Here is an 11,718-nt window from a genome sequence, read left to right on the forward strand (position 1 = left end):
TGAATTTTAGCCGAAGTCGCCGGAGAAAAACCCGAGAGCGGCTGGTTTGCTCTGTGGTGGTCTGGCGCACCGAACACTGTCCGGTGCACACCGGACAGTCCGGTGCCCCAGCCCGAAGCAGCCTTTGGCTGTACACAGCCACTCTCCACTTCTTTTCTTCTTCTTCCTGTTTCTAACACTTAGACAAGATATTAGTACACAAAACCAATGTACTAAGGCTTAGAAACATACCTTAACTTGTGATTTGCACTTTGTTCATCCATGGGCATATTTTCACATTTAAGCACTTGTGTTTGCACTCAATCACCAAAATACTTAGAAATGGCCCAAAGGCACATTTCCCTTTCAGACTCCGACTGCGCGAAGATTGCTCCGGTGAGCGCGGATCGGACGAGACAGAGAGGGAGAGGGCGCACCGAAGGGTGTCCCGAGTAGCTGACAGTAAGGCGAAGCTCACCATGGCACTGGACGGGACACGAACGCGACGGTGGCCGCAGAACGTGCATCGGTCGACGGCGGGCGGTGGCGGAGCTCTCTGCACGCGTGGGCAGAGCGAGAGAGAGGGCGAGAAGGATTGGCAGAGGGCACAAATGAGCAAGGGGAGGTGGGCGAGAAGGGCGCGGGGCTCAAAAGGGGCGCGGGCGCAGGGACGTGGCCGGAGAACGCGCGGACGTGGGCACGTCCACGGCGGGGAGATCGTGGGCGAGAGGTTATGGACAGCTGGAAGGTGGGGACAGCGGGACACAGAGAGAGAGAGTGGGCACGGGGGAAAAGAACGGTGCCGACAGCTTGGCCCCACAGAGCAGCGAGAGGGAGAGGGGGAGTGAGTGTGCGGGCGAGACAGACTGACAGGCGTGGTCCGCCTGTCAGCACGGGCGCGCGCGCAAGCTGGGCTGACTTGGACTAATTAGTAACTGGGCCAGATTGGCTTTTTCTATTTACAGGGAATTTCTATTTGCTTTTCTATTTATTTTCTCTAGGGTTTTCAATTCAAATTCAAACCAAATCAAATATATGCAACAATTCAAAGAATATTTAGGCTCAATATGATGCAACATTCTATGACTCATATGCTTTGGGCAAAATAAAATAAATAATCCTTCACTAATTCAACTAACCCTAATTAAAAGAAAAGGAGACAGAGAAAACTAGAGAGAGAGAGAAACTAGAGTAACACCTGAATTTGGATGATCATAAGAAAGAAATTTTATACCTCCAAATTCAGGGTGTTACCCTTGGAGGGCGGCGGCCGGCGGCGGCAGTCGGGCGCGGCGCTCAATCTCTTGGCGGCGGCGGCGGTTTGAAACGAGAGCAGAGGAACTGAGCCCGCGCGGGCTGTCCCCTGCGCTCATAAAACATTAATTCCCGTCGGCCAGAGCAAAGGCCGACGAGCGTCAATGTAATCCCCGTTGGCCTGTGTCAGGGCCGACGGGAGTTAATTAATGCTCGTCGGCTGGTAGGTAGCCGACGTGATTTACTTTATCCCCGTCGGCCTTTACTCTGGCCGACGGGAGTTAACCTTGCCGACGGGAATCTTTAGGATTCCTATAGTGTCTATGGACTCTTTTATCTTCCTCCGCTTGTAATCTACACGATACTTAGATTCTCTGCACAACTAGATTCTCCACACAACCAGATTATCAGAAAAGCTCCTTAGAAAAAAGCTAAACCAAACAGGCCTAGTCCGCCCATAGTTGTCCCATAGGCAATGGACAAAATCATTAATTATTTGTGTCGTCGTAAATGTTTTAATGCCACTTGAATATATTTTTTTACTATTTTATGTGATCGCCAGTGGCATGGAATGAATTATGACATGTATGTGTCTTAACCTTTTATGCCACATACTATATACGCCGACTCACGATAGCATGGATGGGTAAAAAAATTCGTGAAAGCGACATAAAATGAATTAGAATATGTAATTGTTACTGTATGCTAAACATATATGTTGCAATATACCAACGGATATAAATTAGATTTACCAACACATATACGTGTGTTGTAAAAGACCCTTGCAATAGCACTATAGACAATACATAATTATGTGTTGCTATAGACATTAGAAACAATTATATATGGTTTTAGCAACATATATGCATCACTATAAGGATGTTCTTTTTTAGTGTCACTCATCATCAAACCGAACCACAAGGGATTAGTCAATCTTGTGTTCGCAACCTTTTACTTGTTTCTCACCTAGGCACTCGATCTAAATGCATCACGAGTTAGGCCTTCACTAGTGGCACTAGATAATCGATTAGCTCGCAAGAAAATCCCTTTTATTGTATGACTATCTATCGTAGACCTGATCAAATTACTTTGTGCGTTAATAATATGCTTGGTGATGAGAGGTTTGAAAAATGTGAGAAGTCGAGCTTTCTATTAAGCTTTGGAACGAACAAGTGTGGTAGACATGAAGTTGTTTAAAACCTTCTCAAATTGATGCTAGTGTTACACTGTTTTATGACTAGTAGTTTATGGTAAAATTCTATACTATGAACTATGCATTGATTTTTTTTTGAACGTGAAAATACATATATCGTGGATCTGTGCCACTATTGTAGCCCTGCGAGGACCCTATATGCATCAGATTCTATGCTAAGCGCCGTCGGACTTATTAGGTGCCGTTTGGTTCATATATTAGTAACATAATTGTAACCAATATCGTTAAATTATGTTGTTTAAATCTAATCATAATTGATACCATATTAGAAATGGATATTGACTTATTCAAACTTATTACCGCCAGTATTCGAATACGAACCATTAATATTAACATTTAAATTATATTTTTATGAATCAAACGACACCTTAAAGTTGTGTGTATACGTACAATTACCGCCCACAGCTGCCGGCCCATAGCCAATGGACAGAATCATTAATTATTTTTATCATCGTAAATGTTTCAATGCCACTTGAATATAACTTTTTACTATTTTATGTCATCGCCAGGGCATGAAATCAGTGGCGGATCCAGGATTAATCCAAGAGGGGGGCTACTAAGCTAAGGATGTAAAATTTTTTAAACCAAACAAAAAATATAATTGATGTTTAATATGACACAAGAACTAAGATATAATTTAAACATTCAAGAAATATATAGTCCAAAAATAAGTCGATACGAATTCTAGAAATACAATAATCTTGCACATACCATGAGTTGATGTTGCGAGTTAAATTTATCTTCCGAGTTCTTAAGCCTTGAAAATGTTTCAAAATCTTTTCATCTTAAATATCTACAAACATATCCTATAAATACGGGATTACTATCAAATAAATAATCAAATCAAAACTTTAAATCAAACTCAAAGAAAACAATAGCACATGTTTCACCTTCACTGCTTGTCTGCTTCACAAATCACAACTAGGGTTTCGCACGGTCACAAATCACAGCTTGTCTGCTTCACAAAAGGCGGAGCGGTGGCTGGACAACGACGTGGTCGCGGGCTCGCGCGGTGCTCCGACGGTGCGGCCTCCGGGTGAGCGGTGCTGCGAGGTGTGGGGGGGTCCGGGTGGGCGGCTGCGGCAGCGGTGGAGCTCCGGGCGAGCGGCGCTGTGGCCTGCAGGGTGCGGGCTGCTGGCTGTAGCTAAGGGTAGAGCCGTAGAGGACTAGCTAGAGGGAGAATGTTCACGGGACTGGCTGGAGCTAGGCGCCTGAGCGGTCGCGTACGCATTCGGCCTCTTCACTTTACTGGGCCGCGACCTGGGCTACAGACAGCCTATGTCAGAGATCGGCCCGTGCATGGAATAAATTATTACATGTATGTTTCTTATTAAACTTTTATGCCACATACGCGCGGCTGACGATAGCATGCATGGATGGGTAAAAAAGTTCGTGAACGCGACATAAAATGAATTATAGAATATTTACGACAACAAATAACGTTCCGAACGAAGTTGCAGTGGTATTTCGATTTCGTGAACTGCCGCCGCGGCGCCATGCAATGGTGCCATGCAGACGTGAACTGCCGCCGCGGCGCCGCGCGCCCCTGCCTTGTTGTCGTTGCCCACGTCCTCGCCACACACGCACGTTCTGACGTTCGGACGTTCCCACATCCCACCAGGGCACCAGTACACACAGCGCTCGCGCAGTCAAACTACAACCGGCGATGCGACGCAGCAGGCCTGCATGGTCATACCACCGTACGAGCCCGTCAAGCCCCTCTAAAACGTGGCCGCACCGCTTCCTGCATCCCATTCCACCCCACGCAACGCACCACGCGCGAAGGAAGCTAGCTCCCACCGTGAGTGCAGTGCACCGCTAGATCCATGGCGGCAGCGGCGGCAGGAAGCTCCCGCCTTCTCTCCGCGCTGGCCCTCGCCGGCGTCGTTTCCTTCCTCCTCGTCGCTGACCCTGGCGTCGTCGCCGCGGAGGCGGCAGCCGCGCCGCCGGGGCTGGAGTTCCGCGTGGGCGGGCCGCGCGGGTGGCGCGTCCCGGACGCCAACACCAGCTACGGATGGTGGGCCATGAACAACCGCTTCCACGTCGGCGACCGCCTCTGTGAGCACCAGTAGCCTAACTCCCACATTTCGACAACAATCCGACCATGACGCGCACGGATCCATTTCGACATCCTCCGTTCCTCTCGCAGATTTCAAGTACGCGAACGACGACTCGGTGCTGGTGGTGAACCGCCTGGCCTTCGACGCCTGCAACGCCAGCGCGCCGCTCGCCGCGTTCGCCGGCGGCGCCACCGAGTTCCGCCTCCACCGCCCGGGATTCTTCTGCTTCATCAGCGGCGAGCCAGGGCACTGCGAGGAAGGCCAGAGGCTCATCGTGCGCGTCATGGTGCACCCGGCGGCCCTGGCCGCGGCGCCCGCGCCTGGCCCTGGAGTTCCGACGATGACGCGCCCCGGGATGCCGTCCGGGTGCTCCGACGGCGCCTCCTCCTCCGCTGTTGACGCAGCGATCGCTGCCGCCGCCGGCGTCGCCATGGCTACGCTTGTTGGTATGGGCTTGATGCTCCACTGATTGGTTTGCTACTTTGCTTTTATGTGCGCAGCTAGTACTGCAGTGCAGACGTACTCACACACTAGTACCTAGTTGTTGTTAGATAATGTTCCGTTGCCTAGTTTTCAGTTTCCATGTTATTTTGGGTTCATGCATGATGACTTATGAAGTATTGGTACTATATTAATGTCGTCGTGTCGAACAATTTGTTTAACTCAGTAACCGTATGTCCGTATGTATGCTGTTTAGTAGCTACATGTGATGTGCTTCAGTTCGTTGTTTTCTGCTTCTGCTCTTCCTTGTAGTTCTCAACGATGCTAAATTGCTGGCCTCTTTTTTAATTAGTATCAGAGAATTCCATTATATTTCCGTACGTACATATGCATATGGATACCGAATATCACATGGTTCATCAACATTAACACCAACCCATGGTGGAAACCGTCGTCACAAGCTGTAGTTCTTTGCATCAGATATTGTAGTAGGAGCATCCCTGTTGCATCTGTCTTCCTTCAGTTTTTGGCAAAATCCTTTATATTAAATTCTTTCGTTTTAAAATTGCATTTCAAATTGCTACGTGTTTCTGATTTAGCAAGTGCTTAGCTTTGCCTCGTGCTTGTCCATCTCCGTAGGCCGTCGCTATTGTTCCCATCCCACGCACAGCGCGAACACCGTGCACGTGCCACAATGGTTCATGCATGTATTTCTCGAACGACCAGCGTGAGATGCTTGCACGACGACGACCGATCTACAGCTAGCGTTGCATGACGATATGTGCACCTACGCTCGCCGATCATCCTGTTCGAGGTGTTCGACTACGCCGGCCGCTGTCTCCATAAGCGCCGCGCGACGTGGCAACTCCGGCTGGGGCCTGGGGTCACGCCCCCAGCAGCGTCGACTCCCAGAACTCGCGGCGACGGGTTCTGCGTGCTGGCGAGCGGCTACGCGCTTGCCTTCATTGGTGCGAGAGGGTGATGCAACATCACTAGTGCAGGCGCTTGCCTCCCCGCTCCTCATCTCCTCGGCAAGACGGCGATCGAGGCTCCTAAGAACCCCAGCACGGCCACATCGCGTTGGGACATGAAACGCCGAGCCCTGCTGTTGCACGAGTCGGTGAGCCATGATACCCGACGACACGGCGAGACGCTGCAGTAGGTGATTTGCCATGGATCTTTTTTTTTCGCAGGAGTGCAAGTTTAGCAGTATCAGATTCTGTTCTTTGTTTACATGACAGGGAAACAGTGTGGTCTCTAGACTCCAGGTTAAACAGTGGCAGCCTGATGATGCATATATACACTTTACAACTGATGTTACTTTATTAATACAATCATACATTGTCTACTAGCACTGTTCTTTATTAACGTTCAATCAATTGGAGGGATAAGAATACATGTAAACTCATTACTTCAGCCAACGCGCAGAACCATATCAAATTCCAGTCCAACTTCAGCCAATGCAACAAGCACGAACACATGGAATACAAGTTGCAGGTCGAAACACACCTCCCGGACCCAACACATCAAAAAATCCCAGAGATTTCATGGTATACCGTCCCAAGATCAGACCCTCTTATGTCTTATCTACAATGAACTGACCTACACTAAACTACCTTAGCTCCAACCCGTTAAAGCTATTGCACAATTTCTCCAGGCCCTCCTCTTCTACTCTACTTATTTCTTAACACTACAGGAGTATACCCCCCACAATGTATTTACCACCAAAGCACCACCTTACCTCCCCAGTATACGCCCCTACAGATGATATTTACTTCCAATCCCGCCTCACCGCCTCCGGTATACCACCACCATGACTCAAACAAGAAAAAGCAAAATAAAGGTGCTAGAGAACTACGCTACGACCTACTAAGCAGCCATACGAACTGAATCTCTTCACCAACATCTGTGCGCTTGCTTCGCAAGATAGCGATGGATTACTGAGTTACCTTCTACCTTGGATGGGGCTCCACCAAGATCCTAGGTTGTTGGACCTGTGATGGGCCCTGGTTCTGTGAGCGCTGTAGCATGTGAACCATGGATGGTGTCTGGTAGGAGTAAACAAGTGTATCACTGTCAGTGGAGTCGCCTCGTGCAGTGGCTCTCTGCCATGAATGTGAGCTAAGGCCAGACAGCAGATATGCCCGCCCCGAAGCCTCATAGCGTTGCCGGTTAGCCATCCTCTCTTGCATTTCCCTCAGCTCTGCATCAAGGGCATTGCAGAGCCGGTCCCCACTCCGGCTTGAAAAAGATTCTGAAAGTATCCTCCGGCAATCCTCAAGAATTGACACGGCATCGGAAAGATCACCTCTCTCAGCAGCATCCCTTGCAGCCTCGATAGCATCAGCGGCACGGACACGGTTCCTCTCACGGTCAACCTCCATGCAGACTGGCTCGGGTACGGGCGATTTAGGCCTCAAGATTGTTACCTCATCACCTTGAATTTTGATCTCTTCATTGGTCAATGAATCTCTGTAGGCACAAGCAACTTTCAAAAGTGTGGTCTGTTCACAGCAATGCGGTAAGCTCACCGACAGCAGGAAGTCCCTTTCCTCGTCGGCGTAGAGATGACCAACATCAACTGAACCATTCTGCCTATCTGCAGACACCTTACTCAGGTAACTACCAGATTTGATGCAGCGGAGCTGGACACCAGGATGGACACACTCCACATTTACTTGCACATTTTGAACAACCACGCTGAGAAGCCCACCTATACACTGAGCAAATGCATCCTGGATCACACCTTCATCCTCGATAAAGGAGAATGTGCCACCAGAGGCCTCTGCGATCGAATGCAAAGCATCTGAATCATGGTCTATTCCAAAACCAAATCCATGCACAGGCACTAGGCGAAATGTGTGATTTAGAATGGAGGGTGGAACTAGTGAACTATAATCTGGCCGGACACCCCTAATATCTGAGAGAATATTGTATGTATCTTGGCCATCAGACAAGAGAATGATGCTGCATACTGGATTTTGATGGCTTCGGTCCTCAATAACCTTGGCAGCTTTCTTTAGTGCATCAGCAATGTTTGTGCCACCACTAGCGCCAAGTGAGTTGACAGCCTGCAGGGCCTGCTGCCGGCCAGAATGTGACATCCGTCGGAGATGGAACAACCTTCTTGCAGTAGAAGAGAAAGCAATGACTGAAAGGCGATCCGATGGACCAAGATGATGTATAACAAAACCCATGGCTCGCTTCAAGAGTGCAAGTTTAGTGCCTGCCATACTTCCACTAACATCAAGCACAGAAACAAGATCAACAGGGGCACGGGATGTAGCAATTGAGGTTGCATTGACCGATCTGCTTGTGACCTGCTCTGGGTTAGCATATGGGGCTTTCAGATGGATCAGAACAGCAAAGTCATCTTGAGATGACTGTTGAATAGCTGAAAACTCTGAATATGTCTTAATTTCCACAGTTCTACTAGATCCAATATTAGCAGACTCCATCTTCTGCAAAGGTTTGTCATCATTGAAGTCTGCTGGCTCAGAAGTAACCAAGTCTGGACCTTGTTGCTGATGGTTTGGAACCTGGCGGAGAAGAGCCATGTAGCCACTTTGCTGGGGTAACCAAGCTTGGCCACCTCTTCCACATGGAACTATAGAAGATAATGAGCGATTGAAGGGGATCTCTTTCCATTTTGCCCGGCAAACTGGGCATACATGGTTGCCGTGTTTCACACTAGAGGAGATGCAGTGGAAGTGAAACATATGAGAACATTCAGCAGTGAATAGAGCTTGTCCACGACCTGGCTTCATGGAATCAAAACATATTGCACACATTCTCTGTTGAGAAAACAAAAAAAGATGTGTTAGTTTCTCTATTTACCTTATCCTTAGGAAGCAGGATGGACCAGACAGAGATAACAAGTAACATTACAGAATACATATACTTAATTTTATAGATTCAGGCCACAATAAAATATTTGTATTGGGAAGTAATTCGGACCACTGTCTGTATAAGAAAACCCACCAGAATAGTGTTTATTAAAGGAGTATAAGTAAGAAAAATATCAAATTAACCACAATCACACAACAACTAACCCAGCACTTTCTATTGCCTTGATACTAACACATGCTACAGTTCCAAGTCCTCACACAACAACTAACCCAGCACTTTCTATTGACTTGATACTAACACATGGTACAGTTCCAAGTCCAACCCATAGACGTATAAGAAAACACACAAACATAGATGAAACCAATTACCCAAATATGGATAATTCGTCACAATTTGCGGCACTTTGCAGAAAATTCAAAGCGTGTCCAGACAAACGGACAAAAAATTCTCAAACTTGCATCCTTGCCACTAAAACTTGACCCAACCACACTTTCCATGTTGGTTTGCCAAAATGTCAACTTTGGAAACATGAAACAAGCTAGTCTTTTCAAAGGCGATTATGCAGGCCTCACATAAGAAAAAAAATTAGTGTTTATTTGTCTAGCATTGTAGTCTTTATATTCGACCAGGACAAGCAAAATTTGAACTGTCGAGTGCATAAATGTCAACCCTATGGAAAGAAAACTACTTGTGTGGTTGCTGGTCAAATAGGAATAGGGGTACTTCCAAATACAATTGTAACCAAGTCTGACATACCCCATTAAACAAAAAGGTACGAAGTTATAAATAATGGCACCCATGCCTCGAATTAACCACACAAAGAACATATCGCGAAAAAATTCAGATTTCCATTAAAGAACTCACGCACTTGCCATGACAACTGCATACAGGTATGTGCTTCAAAAAAAGAGATGAATGCAAAAATATTAGTAATTGGTATTCCAGTCAATGGACAGCAACCCGGAACCTAAAACTACAAGAGAGAGAGAGAGAGAGAGAGAGAGAGAGAGAGAGAGAGAGAGAGAGAGAGAGATTAGTAAAGGGGTGAAGATGATACACGTGAACACAATGGGAGGTTGGCAGGTTGGTGGTCAGCAAACGAGCCAACTTTCCCTTTCGGGGAGGAGCAAGTTGAGGCAATGGAACAAAGAAGCTTGCATTAAGCTATGCATATCACACAGCACAAAGCAAGAGGAATTGTCCCGTCTCAAAGCGCCTCGGAAAGACCGAAGGACATCTAGGCAAAACTAGCAAACTGACCGCGAAATCCCAACAAAATCTCTGAAATTGAGTCTGAGAAGACAGAAAATTAAGGGATTCCTTGAATCCGTGCATTGGAAGAGAGAACAAAGTTATATGAGAAAATAGCATGGATCGGAATATTCGCAATAGAAAGTGGCATCATCTTGTAAAGGTGCATGTATTTTCGATGTGGTCTCGTGAAAAAAAAAATTGGAACAGTTAAACCAGGCTATTGCCATGAACAGATTAGATGCTCCAGCAAGCAAATCCGCGGGAACAGTACGAGATAATTTCGACTCAAGGACAAGGTAACAAATGACAAATAATCCCCACTAGCATGCGCAGCTTAAGACAAAAACACGGCATTACAAAAATCAGATGCATCCAAGAACGCTGGACGCGGGTAAGAGCATCCAAACCGAGCCCGCCCATCAAATCATGCAAAAATTACCGACCATGAGAACACCGCATCTGGAGACAAATCGTTCACAGGCGATGAGGTGAAGCCATGAAGCCACATTGCTCCAAACAATACCCAGCTTTCCAACTAAAAAATCCAGGCGGTCGGCTAGCCGGTCTCTCACACCTTCGACATTCCACATCTAGGCTGCGATCCCCACGACCCCCCTCGCGCGACAAGTTGCCAGCAAACCAAAAGCAAATCTAATTATCTAAAGTCGAAAACGACGGGACAGACTAGCGCGGGGAAGGGTGGAAATGGGCCTCACATTGGTGGACTTGCCTCCGGACTTGGACCTCCGCAGCGCGCCGGCCTCCGGCGGCGCCGGCGCGTTGGGCGTCGATGCGTGCGCCGCCGCGGTAGTGTCGAGGGAGAGCGCATCCGAGGCGCGGCGCTCGCTGGCGCCGTCCTCGCGGTCGCCGGCGACGGCGGGGTGGTGCACGCAGAGGCTGGAGCCCAGCGCCCTCTTGGCCTTCCTCCACGCCGCCTCCATTGTTCGCCCCCCAGCACTCTCGCGGCCGCAGAACCTTCGGTTGGTGGAAGAATGAGAGCAGCACTACGAGAGGAAGATTGCGGGGGAGATGGAGAGGAGAAGGAGAAGTGGGGGAAGCGGAGCCGCCATTGCAGAGCGGTGGCTGCGGTGGGTTGGGCTGGGTTGCGGCGGGGTGCGCTTTTGTTTCACCTCGGTGGCTCGGTGCAGCGAGAGAGACAGGCCCAGCGGAGGTGGCCAGGTTGGGTTTGGCTATTGCCAATAAGGATGAAAACGGAACAGTTACCATCCGAGACGACACGAGTAGTTAAAATTTGAGAGAGATATAAAATGGACCACGTAATAATTCAGACGAATAAGAAACCGATAATGTATATTACTCACTATGATGTTTTATTACAACGGTCTTCAAAATATAATTTTAACCAATATTTTTGTTAAAATACAAATTAACTCTTAATATATTTATACATTTATAAAAATACATGTTAAGACAATCATAGCATATAAACATTAGGTTTCAAAATTAAATAATAAAATAGTTATTTGTAGTCAAAATTTTGTAAATTTAACTTAAATCTTGTCCAAAACGACAACTAATAGTACACCGGAGGGAGTACTCGGGTAGATATCGGATAGTTGTCGGGTGATTTGTCCCGATAATATTAATTGTTGAATCATCTGTTGAACACCAAAAGTGGCGGGTTGTCCGGCCTTAGACCAACTCCAG

The 11,718-nt window shown here is 47.6% G+C and overlaps 2 protein-coding genes across 2 annotated transcripts; one reads left to right on the top strand and one right to left on the bottom strand.

Moving 5' to 3' along the window:
• The first annotated feature begins 4,199 nt into the window (after positions 1-4,199).
• Positions 4,200-5,169, top strand: LOC100284010 (early nodulin-like protein 1). The gene is made up of 2 exons (NM_001156908.2): positions 4,200-4,504; positions 4,596-5,169. The coding sequence occupies exons 1-2, from the start codon at positions 4,273-4,275 to the stop codon at positions 4,973-4,975; spliced, it is 612 nt and encodes a 203-aa protein (NP_001150380.1). The 5' UTR covers positions 4,200-4,272; the 3' UTR covers positions 4,976-5,169.
• Positions 5,170-6,246: 1,077 nt separating this feature from the next.
• LOC103653783 (putative RING zinc finger and VWF domain family protein) lies at positions 6,247-11,257 on the bottom strand. Its single transcript, XM_008680585.3, has 2 exons — positions 10,767-11,257; positions 6,247-8,741 (listed from the first exon to the last, which is right to left on the bottom strand). Exons 1-2 carry the CDS (start codon positions 10,989-10,991, stop codon positions 6,900-6,902), a joined length of 2,067 nt encoding a protein of 688 aa, XP_008678807.1. The 5' UTR covers positions 10,992-11,257; the 3' UTR covers positions 6,247-6,899.
• Between the last annotated feature and the right edge of the window lie 461 nt (positions 11,258-11,718).

This window comes from Zea mays, chromosome 4 (assembly GCF_902167145.1).
Source record: "Zea mays cultivar B73 chromosome 4, Zm-B73-REFERENCE-NAM-5.0, whole genome shotgun sequence".
In the NCBI taxonomy this organism is placed as follows: Eukaryota; Viridiplantae; Streptophyta; class Magnoliopsida; order Poales; family Poaceae; genus Zea; species Zea mays.